General features: G+C 41.1%; 2 protein-coding genes across 2 annotated transcripts; one reads left to right on the top strand and one right to left on the bottom strand.

Moving 5' to 3' along the window:
- Positions 1 to 412: 412 nt before the first annotated feature.
- vtg2 (vitellogenin 2) lies at positions 413 to 9434 on the bottom strand. Its single transcript, XM_085372737.1, has 34 exons — positions 9370 to 9434; positions 9028 to 9048; positions 8775 to 8926; positions 8426 to 8677; positions 8164 to 8325; positions 7926 to 8074; positions 7688 to 7838; positions 7442 to 7599; positions 7198 to 7363; positions 6992 to 7117; positions 6688 to 6906; positions 6362 to 6579; positions 6170 to 6267; positions 5958 to 6082; positions 5726 to 5830; positions 5496 to 5615; positions 5225 to 5408; positions 5035 to 5128; positions 4756 to 4941; positions 4507 to 4657; positions 4209 to 4425; positions 3349 to 4109; positions 3215 to 3259; positions 3067 to 3135; positions 2769 to 2975; positions 2543 to 2685; positions 2217 to 2355; positions 1984 to 2113; positions 1691 to 1874; positions 1505 to 1599; positions 1317 to 1411; positions 1025 to 1190; positions 723 to 884; positions 413 to 631 (listed from the first exon to the last, which is right to left on the bottom strand). The coding sequence occupies exons 1-34, from the start codon at positions 9407 to 9409 to the stop codon at positions 522 to 524; spliced, it is 5400 nt and encodes a 1799-aa protein (XP_085228863.1). The 5' UTR covers positions 9410 to 9434; the 3' UTR covers positions 413 to 521.
- A 3611-nt stretch (positions 9435 to 13045) lies between these two features.
- On the top strand, positions 13046 to 18493 carry ctbs (chitobiase, di-N-acetyl-). Its single transcript, XM_085372614.1, has 7 exons — positions 13046 to 13230; positions 15309 to 15447; positions 16276 to 16484; positions 16773 to 16944; positions 17037 to 17134; positions 17393 to 17554; positions 18070 to 18493. The coding sequence occupies exons 1-7, from the start codon at positions 13117 to 13119 to the stop codon at positions 18256 to 18258; spliced, it is 1083 nt and encodes a 360-aa protein (XP_085228740.1). The 5' UTR covers positions 13046 to 13116; the 3' UTR covers positions 18259 to 18493.
- Positions 18494 to 18573: the final 80 nt, after the last annotated feature.

The raw sequence follows: 18573 nt of genomic DNA, 5'->3' as shown, positions 1-18573 counted from the left end.
TTTAGAGTTTCTTTAGTAATCCATTTTTATCTAGTTTAATCTTACTCTGTAAAATCACTTTGATGTATTTTATTTACATTTTTATTGGGTTTTTTTTTTGTATTTATTGCATTTCTTTAAGATTTTAATATTTTGAGCTCCTTACTGTATTATATCAAGCTTTTTACATAACATTTTATTGCATTTGATTTTGATTTATTTTATTTATTTTACTTTTCTTTAATTTTTCTATTCAGTTTTGCTTCTTTTGAGTAGACTTGACCTCACTGACATCTGTTTGTCATGTTGCATTTTTTCAAATTTTGGTTTCTGTGACTAACTTTTGGGACAAATTAAGTTGATCTTATTTATGTTTTGTTATAATAAAGAATAAGGAAATAATAATAATAAAAGATGAGCACAACAGTTTCATGCTTCACATGCTTTTCCAATTTATTTAAGTTTACAAGTTGAGCCAAAGCTAATTAACAACACCTGTCTAAAACAGAAAACAAAATGTCATGTGGCCGAAGGCAATGAGCTCAAGCACACTGAGGAGTGCAGCGACAGGCCAGGTGGGCTTCTGCAGTATCCCTCAGGTCGATGCTCTTCTCGAAGAAGCTGCTCAGACCAGAACGGTTCACAGTTGTTTCTGCAACAGTGAAAAAAGAGAAGTGATTGGAGACTGTACGTGATACTAAAACAGAGATAATGTTTTTCAAAGAAGCTTTCTTGCAACTCACCACTGGGCAGGCAGTGAAAGCCAACGTTGACGGTAGTGGTTCTCACTGGGATACAGCCGGGCAGGCACTGCAGCACAGGCTCAACAGAGTAGCATTTGGACTCCACACCTTCAAAGACCATCTGCTTCTCCAGCTTCACAGATTCCTGCTTGATGGAACACTCTGGAAGAGTGTAGAAGGTGAAGGTAAGTATTGTATGTGTGCATTGTTTGATGCCAAATATTCATTGTTTGTGTTGTGACAGTTTGCATTGCAGGTAATGTTCTCTTAGAGAAAGGTCAAGGAAATATTGCAAGGATTACCGGAGGGATCACGGCAGGTGTTTGAAGACAGAACCCAGGAGTGGGCGTAGCTGATGGCATCCTTGGTCACCTGTTCACTGGGTGTGCGGTACTCATCTCCGACATTTCCGCTTGCCGTTCCACAGGCTCCACAAGTCTTTCCTTTCATCCAGTCTGCAATTTTAACCTGAAATAAAAAAGTTCAGATATTAGTACAATGTAGATTAAAGCAGGTATACAAATAGGAAATTGCCTCAGAAAATAATAAATATGCATATTAGATATATGTATTATCAGCATTTTTTTGTATTACCCTCATCTCGTTGAAGCTAAGGAAGACCTCCTGAAGACCATGGGTGGGTGCCATGAGAGCAATGCCTTCATTTAACTGTCTGATCTGTATCTTACCTAAAGTAAGTGCAAATATGTATAAGCATGGTTTCAAATGGCACAATCTGGCAGTTCAATATTTTTGTTAAATTAAAAAAACAAAACAAAAACCTGATGGATGCAGGTATGGCAGGTTGCTTTTAGGGATTTCAACTCCGTTAACCATCACAACAATAGCGTTGTTCTTCCGATACATGTCCACATCGCTGTTGAGAAGCAGTTCAAATACATATGATTATTTTTTGGCTCACAGGCTGACCATTATTTCTTTTCCACATAAATCCTGGCTGCTCTTACATGTCTGAAATCTTAACATTGATCTGGTTCTGATCCTGTATTTGGTCTTTCTTCAGCAGAACCATGAATTTGAGTTCTGGTGTGCAATCCTGAGCCAAGACCTGGTAGCACGAGTGTGGCAGCTCATTTCTAGCTTCCTTGTTGTTGAATGTGGTCAGTGTGTTGTTGATGAGGGAGCATTCAACTGAAATGGAACGAAAAGGAAATCACAAGTCAAATCACAGAAATATGAAATCTGTTTTGGGGTTTTTTGTTGTTGTTTTTTGTTAAAAAAAACATTAAAATATTTTTACCTGCGTTAGCTTTGGTAACTAAATAGGACATCTTGTCAGCCCAGTTGTCCCGGGATGCTTGCAGCTCGGCGGCAGTGTTTCCAATAGGTAAAGCAACAGGTAGACACATCCCACGCTTGTAAAGGATCGCCTGGAATATTAAACAGTCAGAAAGTAGTTAGAAACACTCTGAGTGACAAAGTGCATTGCAAACATTTTCAGTGCATACAGAAGAAGGGGCAACAAAACTGTACCTTTGGTGTGTGCATCACAATATTCATTCTTGTCTCAGTAGCAACAGCTACAGTCATTTTGATCTGATTACGAGGATTCTTGGCCTTTGCGTAGTTTACTCCAAATGCTTGACCAATAGGGATCATGGATTTCCACGCCCTAGACAAGCATAAAGGTTACTGAGTGTTTTATAAAGCTTTTATCAGTTTTCAGTACAAACGACAGGTTCGAGAGGATGTCAGAAGAAAGTAATTGCTATGCACTGCCATCTGCAAAATGTCTGCAAAAGCTTTTTGATAAAAGCACTGATTATATGCATGAATCGAAATAATGTCCACAGCTTTACCTCTTTGCGTAGTGCTTTATGCTTCTTGGCAGTTTGTCCCAGTTCAGCTTCATGCGGGCTGCGGGCTCATGGCCCAAAAGACCAGTTTCAGCTATAATCGTGATGGAGTATTGCTTGCAATCAACACCCCAGGATATCTTGGCCTAAAATAAATTTCAGTGAGTTAAAGCCTAAGCATCATACCTAATTTTAGTTGGTTACTTCCTCATAAGTTCATTATGTTTACCATCAGCTTGTGCGGGCTCAGCTGCACAGCGTCGGCACAGATTTTCCAGTTGTCCTTCTCAGCGACTCTGGCAAAAATCAGCTGCACTCTGTTGGTCTGTTTGTCCAGGTAAGCTGCTAGCTGGTATCCCTGGACCTTGTGGTCGACTCTCACGGCACGGATTGCAATGGACATGGCAGGAGTGAGTGTGTTAGCGAGGTACTTGGCCTAAAAGTGAAAACCAGAGGTTGATATTAATAATTATGTTTATTCCCAGTTTAATGTGTAACACCGTAAATATCTTCATTTGACTGATCACCTTATTGTAGATGGAATCGAAGCTGCGGGCACTGCTGTGACTGCTGCCACGCTGTGTGGAGATGGCGTGCTGCAAACAAGGAAACCACACATTTAGCCTGCTTAAACAGAAGACATGACGGAGCTTTGATGTGATGCCTAATAATTACCCTGTGGACGTGGTTCTTTCTGAACTTCAAGGCCAGCAGTTGTTGCTGTAATAGGAAAAGAATTGTAAAATAAGTGCCCCACATTCCATAAAATTCCACACACGTCTGCATGCTGCGAAGAGAGGATGACTCACCTTGGACTGAGCACTGCGCCGAGAGGACCTAGAGCTTGATGACTTGCTGTTGCTGCTCTTGCTGTTCTTGCTGTTCTTGCTGTTCTTGCTACTCCTGCTGCTGCTGCTGCTGCTGCTACTGCTGCTGCTGCTGCTGCCAGATGTCCTGAGCAAGTATGAAGCACTGGAGCTGTTCACTCTGGTTCTTCTGCTGCTGCTGCTGCTGCTGCCAGATGTCCTGAGCAAGTATGAAGCACTGGAGCTGTTCACTCTGGTGGACGTCGTGATAATAGGAGCAGCAATGTCAGCCATCTTAGGTCTGGAGCGAGAGGAGGACCTAGAAGAAGATCTGGAAGATGATCTGGAAGATGATCTGGAAGATGATCTGGAAGATGACTTGGAAGAAGATCTGGATGATGAAGAGGAGGAAGAGGAGGAAGAGCTTGAGGGAGAGCGGCTTGACTGAGAGCTGCTAGACTGGGACTTTCTGGAGCGAGACCTATGGGAACGAGAGCTGGATGACTTGGAGCTGCTGGAGCGGGAGCTGGATGAAGAAGACTTGCTGGAGCTAGAGCTGGATGAAGAGGAGCTGGAGGAGCTGGAGGAAGATGATGTGGTGTTCTTGAGACCAGGTGCCAGTATTTTCTTGATTTTCAAGAGGACATTCTTATCCTCAAGAGCTTCCTCCTCTTCGCTCATGTCAATCGCTTTAATCATATTTTCTGCTGCTTTATCTCCGACCTGAATCTCAACTTCAATCTTCTCAATGACTGGTCCAGAAGCTGGAATATAAATTAAAGAATAATAATTAAAAACAAAAACAGGACTTTTCCACAATGTTTTGCAAATTTGTTAGGTTAAAGCTTCAACTTCAAGTTCACCTGGAGCAATCCTAACAGAAGCAGCATGCTTTCCCATCAGAGCGTAGAGAGGGCAGTCTCTGATGTAGGCAGCATTGTGAGATTCAATCTCAGCGTAGGCCTTGAATCCTAGCATTCTGCTTGAAGCACGGACTTTCTTCCTGTAGGTTTTAGGAAATTTCATTTTCCTCCCAATCTTACGTGGCAGGTCAGCAGGAATGATTTCAGATGACGCAGACTGTAAAACCACAGCAGAGATCGCCACGTTTATTTCAAAAAGTTAAATGTTGAAAATAGGAGGCAAGTGAACCAAACTTACCATTCCACCAGTTATAGATGATGCCATTCTGGAGATCTTTGAGTTGAGAGAGGCCTTTGAAAGTTGTGATGCAGCTTCAGATGACATCAGTGGTGTGCTTCTTGCGACTGGGAGGTCTTCCACATTTCTCGCAATGGCAACCGTCTCAGCGCTGTATGAGAGAAAAAACCCCACCCAATAAAAACAGATGCCGAAAAGGACCAAAAATCTTTGAAATGCATGGCAATTAGTGACAAGGATGGAACATACTGTGCAGATGCAATTGTGTTAATGCCCTGGAGAGACAGGAACTCAACCTTGAAGTGGCCCTTAACAATATCAATCCTTGCTTTCATCTGTGCAGGAACAGCTGTGTAAACTTTGGCTTTTGTCATCACTGCAGCCTGGATTAAGGCGGTGTTCACACCCATGACTGCATAGGTCTGTATGGCAACACTGCAAAAAGACAGAAAATATTTATTCATTAAGAGTTATCTCTGAATTCATTCATTAAACTGCGGAAAAGAAGCTTCTCAAGCTGTTGTGTACCTTGGAGCAACTGTAGCCCTCAGTTGAATATCGGACTCCACAAGCTGGGAAACCCGGTAGTTGACAGGCAGAGGTGGTGACACAGTGGCTTGGACTAGCAAAAGAACACAAGAGAACAATATATTTTTCATATCAATATCAATATATTTTTACCTTTTGTAAACTTGTAAACTGTCCAAATGAAACTTACCTTCAATGGATGCAGCAGTCACAGCGGATGTAATGAGGCTGATCTCCATGGGCAACCCAACAGTGGTGGGAAGGATGCGACGGAGCTCACCGAGCAGCATTGGTTTAGCAAAATGTGTTGCGTAACCAGACATCATAGAATTTACAGCATCTCTGAACATGTTTCTCAAAGGTCCACTTGCAAACTGTGAAGGCAACGTTGCTTATTAGTTTCAACTTAACATAATGCATCATTACTAAGAAACCATATGAGGCTGTGGGAGAAACCGTACCTGGATAAGCTGGTCAACCTTGGATTTGTCAATGTTGACAAATGCAATTTCTTGTCCGAAGAACTTCACATACATAGAGGCCAGGGCCTGGCTCGAAGGATTAGCCCTCCACTCATAAAGCTATTGTGGGAATAAATTAGGTTAAAAACAAGTAAAAGAAAAGTCAGCTCTCGTAAAGAAAATGTGCCTCAGAATCCCATTTTCATTCTTGCCACAGTAGTTCAACTTACAGCTCTCATGGCTTGTTTAATCTTGGTGATCCTGTCTGCATTCTCAGAATGTTCATGTCGTCTTTTCAAAAGAGCCTCCTGGATTCCCTCAGTCCTCACTCCAACCTGAAAAGTACGTTATTGAATGCATTCAAGTGCAGATACTGAAAAATGTATGGTTTACATATTGAAGCCATTGAATTGCATTGCCGAGTGTTTTTTTAGTTACTTACTTAACATTTAAACGTCTTACCTCAAAAGCATCAACATAAGCTCCGGCCATGTAAGTACGGGCTTTGGCCATAAACATTCTTGGTAACACGGTTGCAGCGTCATTAATGAAGACGGCGCTGGCGGCAGCACCCATCATCCAGGCATCTGGCAGGCAAATGGATAAACATCATCACACCACATGCACAAATCTAAGGTGTGCAACAGCGGGTTATTTATCTGCTATCGTCTTACTGTTATAGGTATCCACATGGAAGGCTCGGCTGTAGCGGAAGTTCAGTCTGCCTAATTTGGGGTTGAGGAACCTCAAGGCAACAGTACATGCTGCAGCACTTAAAATAGAACAAGGGGATATTTGAGATTCGATAGACTAGCATGCATAGATATAAAGCATCTTAGAAACATGAAAATCATTTAGGTTCTTACACAGAAGCGTGGTCAGGGGATGTGGTCTTGGCCATGGCCTTCATGTAAGAGTAGACAAAGCTAACGACCTGCAGGTTTTTTTCTTTGATCAAGGCTGTGGAAATGCTAGCTGCTAGACCCACGGGGAGCTTAGTCTCAAAGAGCACCATGGCAGCAACCATACGGAGTTCTGCGTGGAGATGCTTTTCCATGAGCAACTGAGCAGCTATTTCCTGGACCTAATGAGAAAGACCGATTACTATAGCCCCAACTGAACACTGCACACAAAATAGGTCTCAAGTATATTTATTGCTATTGATGGTAGGAATCAGAAAATGTAGTCTCACCATCTTGGGTTCCCTCTTTGCAATTCTCCTCAGAGCTAGAACAGCGTCGACCTGAACTTTGGGTGGGACTCGGGCAGCAGCACTGCCAAAGCCAGGCAGGAACTTCATGATTGTCTTAAGGCTAGCAGGATGTCCAGCGTTATCCAGGCATTTGAGAGCGACAGTGAGCTGATCGATGTCACCTGTTTCAACAGCCTCCGCAACTTGTCTATGTACAGGCTGTGCAAGAATGTAAAAAAACATTAAAGCCACTGATGTCTAAATTGAACTTTAGCAGAATAAAACATGTTCAAATAATACATACTGTCACAAGATCAGATGAGCAAGAATGCTGCGCTTTACAGAACCTGGAAATTACAGTGCCCCAGCCCAGCATCACAATCTCGTTGAGCACAGCGTTACGTTTCACTCTGTGGTTCTCAGCCAGGCTCTGAAAAGTGGTGAAGACACAATATAAAACTGATTTCATGTCACTGCAAATATATAGGAAAGCTTAAAAAAAATACTTACTCTGACAAGTTCGATGGTTTTCTGGTCAGGTGTCACAGAGTGCAGACATTCCAAGAGAGCCATAGCAGCTTCAGTCTCACTTAGCTCATTAGCAAGGAGCTTCTCCATGAGGAACTTAAGAGCAGCATGAGTGCGAAGGTGGGGGACAGCATTCATTAACCAGTACCTGGGAAAGAGGAGTACAATCCCATTATCCGTGTCATGTTAGTTTCTTGGGCCTTTACTGAATCAAAGCTGCACTTACCTGTGATCAGGTCTAGATTTAAACTGAGCCCAGAGGGACTCAATAGTCTCGACTCTGGCCACACGCATCAACTGGATGAGCTCAACAAACTTCAGAGGGGCATCTTCATGGACCTTGGCCACGTTGGAGGCTACCAGGTGGTTCAGAGTGCTGACAATCTGTGAGGAAACAAACAATCCAGATGAAAAGGTTTGTGGATACAGGGTGAATTCAGAAAAGGCTTTTTCCAAGTAAATGCTGCAGTACCTGAGCCTCGGCATGGGTGACCCTCAGAAGATGGATGGGTGTCTGGAGAATCTCGCTGCCGTGCTCGTACTGCAGGGATCCGCGGTGAACATAGGTGTATCTGGCATGATCCACGGGGGTGTTCTCGATATCCAGGAAGGTCAGAATTTGCCTGTGAGGGGAGATAATCATTCAATCAATGTGGCACGATGCTTATAAATCTGTAATGAAGCATAATATTTTAGTTTAAACCACATACTTAGACTCCATCTGAGCGGCGCCATTCAAAATGTTGAAAGGTGAGAACTCGATGACCTCTCTAGCAACAGCCTCCATAATCAGAGAACCACTGGGTGCTGGCTTCATGATGTAGTTATAGGAAGCAGTTCCCTTCAGGCTCTTTCCTCTCTGCAATTATAAAACCAACGCAATCTTCAAACTGCCAGCATGAAGACTTCTAGAAGAGAGATTATGAAACAACTAGAAAATGCCCTTACAGCTTCACAATCATGGCATTTCTCTACGTGTTCCAAGCCGACGTCCTTCATGATTTTCTCCTGGCAGTGGTTCAGGTCCTTGGTCTTGGTCAGATGAATGCGTTCGGCCCTCATGTCCTCCCTGATGACATAGTTGGTCTTGCACACACCGTGAGCACCAGACTAGATCACGAAATACAATCAAAATATAGATTGTTGTTATTTTCCGTCAGTGTTCAAGCATTTTGTATGAAGGACCTGATGAAAGCGAATTTTTTTGTACCTCTTGCATCTCATAGACATTCTGTGTCTTCTTTACATTCAGCTGCAGGAGGTTGATGATTCCCCTGTAGATATTCAGCACTGTTGTGGAGACACCAGCCGGTGCAGACACTCTCCCGACAACGCCATTTGTATACTCAAACTTGATCGGTGTCGAGAGCTGAGTAGCCAGGGCTGTGGTGAGCTTGGTGGCCGGATGGAAAGGATCTTTGGGCCAGATGCCACTGTACTCCAGCAACTGAGGGTCTACAAGCTGCAAAAAAAAAGAGGAGAAAGAGAGAGAAACAAGCTATGTTTCAAGTTGTCTGTTTCAATAATCTTTCATTTTAATTCTGCCTAGTGATCTGTACCTTCAGAATGTAGTCGTTGGCACTTGTTGCACTGATCAAAACTTTGCTCTGGATTTTAACCCCAGCTCGAGCCAGGCCCTCTTCAGGCAAGCCGCCCATAAGAACCGCTTCATATTTGTACATGTAGGTCTTAACAGAAGCGAATCCTGGGGCTGTAAAAACAGAAAAAGAAACAAAGTGCATTTCTAAGATGAGGGAGAAGCTTTCTCTATTAACTGCCTTTTGTGTTTAACATAACAGGACAACAACATACCCAAGTTGGACTGGTCCCCCACTGTAACAGGAGAAGAATAAATGTTAATTTGGTGTCACAAATGACAAGAAATAGGGAAGAGAATTTGTAAAGGGATAATGATACTAATTTATATAAAATTTATGCTATTTTGCCAGAATGTGCTTAACATTTGGCAATTAGCATTGTTATATTCTGGCAGCATTAAACTGCTAGCACTGGCAGTAACAATTCTTCTCAGCTGCAAGTCTATTGAAATTCTTATTCTTAGTTGTTATCTAATTCTTAAAAAAGACTGTTTTTTCAGAAGATGAATTTTTAGTTCAATTTAACAACATTTAGTTGTAAATAATTCCTGCTCACCTGCGAGAGCCACAGCAAGAGCTAGTACAAGCACCCTCATGGCTGGTGGATGTGAGGATCTGCAGGCAGAGGCGTCCTTTTTAAGCAGATTTTTTGCTGACGTTGCCCATCAAATGTATCATTAACTAAATGCCGGCTGTCTTTGGTGTTGATGTGACCATGCCCTGATCATACAGATTAGACAAAGTAAATAAACTAATAGGAAACATCACAGATGTGACAAGTTGTATTGACCTGGCTCTTACCTTTCACAAATTTCCAGAGATTTCCCAATGTCGCAATTACAAGAATATGTTTTTCTTCTATAGCACTTCACACATTTTAAACACAATCGGTTTTCTAATCTTAAGCATTTCGCTATTTTCATAGGTATTTTAATTTATGAATGAATAGAAATATTAGCATACCAATATTTCAACATCCTTAGAATTAGCTTTATGTGTCCACTGTTTTCAATAAGCGATTTATCTCAAACCATTGGTTTTTTTGGTGAGATGCTTTAAACAAAGGTGGACAAAGGTTAAATAATTATCTCTCGCAGATATGATTTGTTTCCACTTAGTAATTCAGTGAAATGTCAGTGTGCCCTGGCAGGCGGCTTTTTCACAGTCATGTCACCTTGCTCCTGCGACTGGCCATGACCAAGAGCACCTTTCAAAAGTCAAGCCAACACATGTTGACTTAACAACCGCTGTCACGGGTTTTTTTAAGAAAAGAAAAGAAATTATCTAATTTAATGAAACTCAAATGAGTAATAAAAAATTTATATTGAAATTGTGAGTTCTGTTTTGTCTTGGGGCGGATTTGGGATGCCAGGAACAGCTTATAAGGCATCAACAGATATAAAAGCTCATGCACACATTTTCAGAGGCTATTAATATACTTAAAAAAAATAAGTGAGAGTCGAGTGACAAATTCAAATGCAGTGTAGTTTTAAAAAATTCAATACATTAAGGCCATATGTTTTCTCTAAATGTGTTTGATAAATATTAGAACAAGAAACAAAAAGCAATAAAACTCATTAAAAAACCCTAAATTTAAATCTACTAACAGAAAATTCAAAAAGGATTCAGACCACAGACTGGTCAGGACTTATTGAGGCACTACGTATCCACATGTATTGATGGCATTTTGTAACTACTTATTAACTGATCTGTGTTTTCTCATTTAGATGGAAATTGTTTCAGTGAAACACACTCACACTTCATGATTTTGTGAATTGCAAAATTATTTTGCAGATAATACAAAAGAAAGAATATTTCATTCAGATGGGGTTAGCACCACTATGTTTATTTATGGGCGATCGCGGCTCAAAGAGTTGGCTGTTCGTCTTGTAACTGGAAGGTTGCCGGTTCGAGCCCCGGCTCGGACAGTCTCGGTCGTTGTGTCCTTGGGCAAGACGCTTCATCTACCGCCTACTGGTGATGGCCAGAGGGGCCGATGGCGCGATATGGCAGCCTCGCTTCTGTCAGTCTGCCCCAGGGCAGCTGTGGCTACAACTGTAGCTGCCTCCACCAGTGTGTGAATGTGAGAGTGAAAGAATAGTGGAATTGTAAAGCGCTTTGAGGGTCTCGAAAAGCGCTATATAAATGCAATCCATTATTATTAACAAAGGGGAAAAGGAAAAGGTTCATGTCTACAAGCATCAGACACAAAGTGTGACAATGAAATCACCACACCTATTCTTCTGCATCACACTTCTTATCACCCTCAGTGTGAGTCCTGAGGCTGATACCAGCCAGTGTAAACAAGTCCTGGCCTGTTTGTTGGTGCCGCTTTCATTTGTCTCTGTCAGTGAATGAGGACGAGGTCACGTTTCCCAGCCATTATGAGACACAGGCTAATTTCAGGTCTGCCCCCCTCCCCTCCCCTTTTTGACTTGTACACACAATAAATTTATAATATTTTAAATGAAGTTCTACAAGCAATTCACATGTTCCAATAATCTGGTATCCCCCACCCCAACACCTCTGATTGTTTTTAACGTAACTTTTGTGTGCGTTTGTGTGAGTAAACTGTGTGCAAAATTATTAATCCAAGTGTTACAGGGTTATTTATACTGTTGAGATGCAATTATTATTCTATATACAATTATAAAGAATAAATGGATAAATAACGATGCCCAGCAATGCTGGATAAAACTGTAAGTAGATTTGAATCTCTGCTAAAGAAAAATTAATTCCAAAATTATTTCACCAGCTCATTTTTATATTTTCAATAATTAAAATCGGGTAGAAAAAAACATCAATTCATCTAAATCTATTTATTTATTTTTGCTTTTTAGAGATATTCAGTGTTTTGCTCATGACCAGCTGTTCTTGAAGCCAAACAAACGCTGCAAATTTCACGTTTGAACAAACACCACAATTTGTAATGTTCACGTAATGCCACATTATTACACCCCGAGTACAAAACACATCGTTTCATCTGGTGCCCAACATCTTTAGCAGGTTAGCTTTTGCCAAAATGTCAGACAGTTGTACATTCAGATGCACTAAAAACTGGACACAGCGTGCTGATTGCTGGGAACAACATGCAGAGGGTGACACTGGGAGCAAACACCTCCTCCTCACCCTCACGTACACACAGAGGGTTTTCATTGGACTCCTGACATCTGCTGGCTCTCCTGTGACGGCCTGATTGGCAGATGGTGTGCAGGTCATCACATGCTGATATTGCTCCCTTAGCTGCTGGATGTTTACTTTCTTATCTCTTTGTTACAGTAAAGGTCTCCTCATTTCGACCAGTTAAATTGCCTTCAAAATCCTTAAATTCTTCTTTTCTGTTGTTCATGAACAGATGATTTTAGTTCACATGTGCTGAGTTTTGTGAAAAGTGAGGGAGTGCTCTTGATGCAGTGCCCTGGGTCAACTTTTTAGGGACTTTTAAGGAAACACTGATGATAAGGAGTTACAATATTGCTATTATTTGACAATTCTGCACACATAAATGAAGACAGTCCTAGAAACTTGTTTTACATGCATCTTAGAGAATAAATGTCACTAAAAAATTACTTCAAAGATGTGTCACAATAGCACTGGAGCACAGCTATATACCAATTACAACAAACCATTCAGACCTTTATGTCTTTAGGACATGTATACTTTTGGTTAAGACACATGGTTGTTGTAATCTGGCTTCACAGATAACTATAACTGGGATCCATCTCAATTGAAGTACTGTATATAGTGTTTTTTTTGTTTTGTTTTATTTTTTAAATAAAAGGCCAAAGGAAGCACGACACTCGAAATACCTGTATTAAGTTCCCTCAAAAGCCTGCAAATAAAAAGAGACGACTCACATTAAATATCAAAGCTTTCAAGAGTTTCTTTGTAAAGTATTTATGTGGTTCTTTATGATGATCCGAACAGAATAACACTTGATGCAGCGACAAAGACACATTGTGTAACCGATCAAAGGAAGAGAGGGTGATAATGGGTCAGATTGACCCATATCATAATTGGGAAGGTTAGATCAGAGTTCATCATTTGGAGATGTGTTCTGCCCCTGAACTCAAATCTGTCAATATTTGCCTGGTTTACTTTGACCTCTGTTGGCAGCCTGGCCCGCTTTTTCTGTAATATAGAAATATATCTATTTGAAATTTTTCTAGCGACTTGGATTACTTTGTTTTCTGAAGCTGTACAAATAAATGACAGTAGAAGTTTGTCCCATCTCGCACGCCGTAGGGCAGCTCACAGTCGCACGGGTTCACTCTGCGCTAAAACTTTCCTCTTTCTGCTAAAGATGTTGAGCTTTCTTGTGATTTTGTGCTCGCTCCTGACCGCCTGTAGGTCCAGCGTGTGTCCGTGTGAGAGACCGGAGCTCTGCCAGCAGATCCGCGAGGAGAAAGACTTCGAGGTAAACTTAGTTGACCAACCTGTTGCTGCTAAAACTTGGCCGAAAAAAACAAAAAACCTTTGAACCCTCCGCTCATCGCTCGCAGCCAGAGACATCTGAGACACTTTACAAACAGTGTGGTGGCGTAAATCACGTAAGTGTTGGTGCTGCTGATGTAAAAGCTCATCGGAAACAGGTGAAACGTTGCGGGTTTACTCTGATTACAAATGGCAACAACGGCAATGAGCTAAGGCTGCTGCTTGGTGCTGTCGCCACTGTAATAATAAAAGTTGGTCTTGTGATGGAGGTGTGACTCAGTATCCCCATGATAGAACAGAGAAAGCCCGACTCATAGTGGTCAAAACCATTTATAATTCTTTTTATTCAATCATCTTCCGGAAGAGAGGGAGAGAGCCCTGCACAGCCCAAAGCTCTAACATTAGAATTTAAAAACGTCTCACATACAGGTGTTATTTCGGTACTTTACACGTCACACAGTTTCGATACAAACACTCCTTATATGGTACAAGTTCCTCTTTTCTGTCTGGCTTCCTGTATTTATTAATATACTTGTATATTTCTACACTAACGTCCTGTTTTTCAGTCTGGCTGAGCACAGTTTATGAGTCAAAAGTGGCCTTGCTTTACAAACCTTCATTATTAAAGTACATAAAACAATATAATAAAGAAAATAAGCACTAAGGATATATTAATTACATGACACTACCAGTCCTCTTTAGTGTCGCTTACAGGTGTAAAACTATAAGGCTCGTGGCCCAGATTCGTTTGACAGCTGTTTGACTCTCTCTCTCAGAGACCATCCTCAGGTGAAACTAACAGGGCTCCCAGTTAGGCGAGCTCCCAGCTCGTATGTGTGTCCAGGGACCAGCTCAGTAGTCCGCACACACACTGAACCTCGTATTGGTTTCCAGATAATCGCAGTCCAGCCCCATATCATCACACACTGTTCTCGTTACGTGCTCTCAGGAGAACACGGTGAATATGTGGCCCTTTAAAGTTTGTGTTTGGTTCATTATTTCTTTGTTGTATATCAGTGAAAAGCATGATTGTTTCCTCATAAATGGTGAAACATTTGTAAGGGATATTTGTGCATTTGTGGGTTGTGCCCATGAAAAACGAATACCAAACAGCTTATTCTGCTATCGCACAAACACACATTTGCTTACCGTTTGTGCTGAGTTTATATAAATCTGGGTAACATAGTCTGTTCATTTAATTTAATTTAATTTTATGCTTGTGGTTAATGCTGCATCTATTAACCACAGGCCATTAAAAATTAAGAAAACACCCCCAGAATCTTTTTCTACTTAGGAGCTTGAGGAAACTTCAGTATTCCCCAGTAAGGGTAAAAAAACAATCCCACCAACACTTTATTTTGTTGTTGTTGTTGTTGTTGTTGTTTTATGCCATGAAACATATAAATAGAACTTTTTAGCTCTTCTGTTTCTTCCGTGCTGATAAGAATGTGTCCATACCTGCCTGGAGGTCGCCCCTGATGGAACAATACTCTAAACACAGTATTTTCAGTTCCCATTTACAAGGCACATCAAAGCCCTGTTGGAGCACCAGGGGCTTTTCTGTTAAAGCTAAATATATTCAGCTTCATAAAGTTCCACTGTGAAATAGTGAAGTGCTTTCTATAAACATATGTTTGCTCTGCTGAATGCAGGATTTTGTTGACCAAAAATGATTCGGGCAAATAGTTTCAATAACAGTTTATTTGACATCAGTAGTACAGAAGAAGTGCAGAAGAACGAGGTGGTATTTGTCTACATTTACCTATTTAACCAGGAAGTCTCCAGAGGTTAAAATCTGGTTTTCAGGGGATGCTTGACCAACAATGAACACCATCATAAGGTTACAAAATTATACACTCGGCCATATAACTCTCAGATAATCAGTAAATCCTACTTTAATCTTCAGTTTCTGATTTATTTTTTCAGACAGCTGTTCAGTAGGTATACCAGATGTTCCTTTACACATATAGTACTTAACAGTTCTGACCTTTCAGTAAATCCTCATCATTAGCTTTGCTATTATGCCACTGTATGTGTTTTAATTGTGTGCGTCGTTTTCAGGTGTTTATATTTGACGTGGGTGGGAAGACATGGAAATCCTACAACTGGAGCATGGTAACAACAGTGGCAGCGTTTGGAAAATATGATGCTGAGCTCATGTGTTACGCTCACTCCAAAGGCGCACGGGTCGTCCTCAAAGGTAAGATAACTTTCTTTATTGTACTAAGAGCTGACTGGAGTTTACCTACATGTAACTAAATATCTCTCAGTACTTGCACTGATGTTGTGATAATTCCATATTTCATTTTTCCATTTACGTCTATTTACGTCCTGTGACTGTTCAGTTCACAGCAGCACCCCTCACTACTTTTTATTTTAATAGGAAATTTATTGAAACATATGCAAACATACATGGAATCACAATACACAAAGAACAAATAGATTTTTAAAATTCTAACAAGCTTGAAAGTCAATATTCGGTATTACCACCTTTATTTCTCAGCAAAAAAACCTGAACTTTCTTAAACACGATTTCTTTCTGTCAACACTCACTGCTCTACACCTCTCCTGACCTCCTCCTCTACATACTGGTGATGGTTTGAAGCAAAATACAAATTTCAAATTTGGATTCATAGTTGTAGATAAAGAAATTAGAACAATTTATGCGTCTTTGCCACAGATTGGCAACAAAGTGCCTAAAGATAATATTTAAAATGTGTTGTTTTTTTTCTGACAGATTGTTATGTGTAGACACAACCCCGGTTCATCCCTTGAATTAGCTGCATTTTATGCCCGAGTGATTCATAGGTCAGCGTCTGAAAACGATCAGATACAAGGACTGATGAGTGAACAATCGTCCAAATGTCCAAAGAAAGACTGTTGCTCAAGACAACTTAAATGAATTGCAAGAAAGTCTGGATATAAAGAAACCAGGCGTGGCTCAATACTTTTGCACGGTACTGTATGTGGTGCTTCTTCTCATTGAGTTTTTGTACATTTGTCTATCTTTTTGTGTTATTGGGTAAAGGCGACGTCCCCCTCTCCTACATTGTGGACCAGGACAACAGAACTGCGTGGATAACAGACAAGGTCATGTTGGCCAAGAGTCAGTTTATGGACGGGATTAACATAGACATTGAACAAGCTGTGGAAGAGGGCTCACCGGAGTACTATGCCTTAACATCTCTGGTCAAAGAGACCACTGAGATGTTTCACAGGGAGATCCCAGGATCTCAGGTAAAGCGGAATGACTGGGCACTCGGAGACAACGGTCATTTTCCAAGGCCAGTCTCTCAGTTTGAAATCCATACTAAACCCAGCTTCACCAGTCTTCACAGGACGTGCTTATTTTTCTATATCGTTACAAGCACATCATCCACTATAATTATTTTATCTGAGCTGAGCACTAAATCAGATAAAAAGTCTTTTGGCAAGACTGGGTAAATGAAAAAAGGCCTATGAGCACTTTCTGAGTGATTTTAAAATCATCATCCCGTTGATGTTTACCTTTTCCTGATTCCTCAGGTCTCATTTGATGTCGCTTGGTCACCAAAATGCATTGATAAGCGCTGCTATGATTACGTAACCATTGCCGAATCCTGCGACTTGCTGTTTGTGATGTCCTACGACGAGCAGAGCCAGATCACCGGCGACTGCATTGCAATGGCAAACGCTCCTCTCCGTCAGACACTCGAAGGTTTGTGGCTTTATAGTAGAACAGGAGAAAGGCATGTTGTTGTAAATCTACTTGAGACAATGACATGAAATACTCGGTGTCGTTCTTTGTAGCTTATGACCAGTATTTGAATCTGAAGATCAGTCCAAAGAAGATAGTGATGGGAGTGCCGTGGTACGGCTATGACTATCCATGCCTCAACTTTTCCCAGGTAAGAGATCGTTCATTAAAAAAATAAAAGTGAGGATTCGTTTGTTGTTGAAGGTTTTTGAAGACCAGTGAAAAGGTGTCTCCTCGAATGGGGACACGAGGTTGTTCATTAGGCTGAACAAAGGCGGGATAATGACATTTTTATAGGTTATTAGCCGATAGCATTACTAACCTTGCCCAGTGTGGGCCATATGTGATATAATACGAGGCCACTCCTGCCTGTTATTATAACACACCGTCATTTCTTTTCTCACACCAGGAGGGCGTGTGCTCTATAGAGAAAGTGCCTTTCCGTGGAGTTCCTTGCAGCGATGCGGCTGGAAAACAGAAACCGTACAAGTGGCTCATGAAGCAGGTCAACAGCTCGATGTCAGGCAGGCTCTGGGACGACGAGCAGCAGGCTCCCTACTTCAATTACAAGGTGCTCAATTTTCTTTCATATTTTAAGGATAAATCCTTTTTCTTCTTGAAGTATACAAACGCATGGATAAGGTGTTCAATTAATTATAAAATTAAATGTGCATTTAAATGTTTGGGTTTTAGTTCTTTTGCTTCCAGGCGAAATGTTTTAGGTCTCGGACCAAAAAGGCAATATGTGCAAGAAAGGATCTGTGCACTGTTTAGCTCCAGTTAATATTTAAAACAAATATTAATATGCAAACCAAGATTTCGACTGATATGATCATCTCTTCAGGCTTGTGTTCTTTGTTTAAGTTTGACTAGCTTCATGCCTGCGTGGCGCTTGTATTTCAGGGAAGAGCCGTTTATCTGGATGCACTGTTAAAGTACAGCAGTGTCACTTCCCAAACGGAAGGAATTAGCCTTCTGAAACAACTAGAAACATTTCTGCTATTTGCCCTCAGGGTGGATGGACAAATCTTTTCAGACCACAAGATGGCGCTATTATCAAATTTATGTTGTTGCTTCTTTCCTCAGGACCAGGACGGACAGATCCATCAAGTTTGGTACGATGACCCACAGAGTATATGCCCAAAGGCGGATTCGGTGATGTCTAAGGGCCTGAGGGGTATTGGCATGTGGAACGCCAACATCTTGGACTACAGTGACGATCCGGTCGCCAGGCAACAGACAACAATGATGTGGAACGCTCTTTTAGGATGCTAGCTGTGCATGTGACAAACCATCCCAGAGCCCGCCTCTGTTTGTTGCTAAGTCAACACCTCCCTTTGTAGCAGTAAAGGGGGTATTCGAGGCATACTTGCACTTGAGAGTTAATTGTTTCTTTTATTGCTGCTGCCTTTGACTGGGTTACATTCCTCTTTGCTAAGCGAAATAACTGTGATTCTCTAAAAAGGAAAGCCAGTCTTTAAACGTCCCTACACTGAGCTTACTGAGATTTATGCACTTTTTTAAATAAATAAAACTTGTTTCTAATAAATCTTTGAATGAAATTACAGAGTAAGCAGTGGAATTTTGTTA

The sequence above is a fragment of the Diplotaxodon limnothrissa genome, linkage group LG15 (assembly GCF_057381915.1).
Source record: "Diplotaxodon limnothrissa isolate DT_005_m linkage group LG15, D_limnothrissa_male_GT1.1, whole genome shotgun sequence".
Taxonomy (NCBI): Eukaryota; Metazoa; Chordata; class Actinopteri; order Cichliformes; family Cichlidae; genus Diplotaxodon; species Diplotaxodon limnothrissa.
The sequence above is the reverse complement of the archived record's forward strand: the minus strand, read 5'-3'. Positions and strand labels throughout refer to the sequence as shown.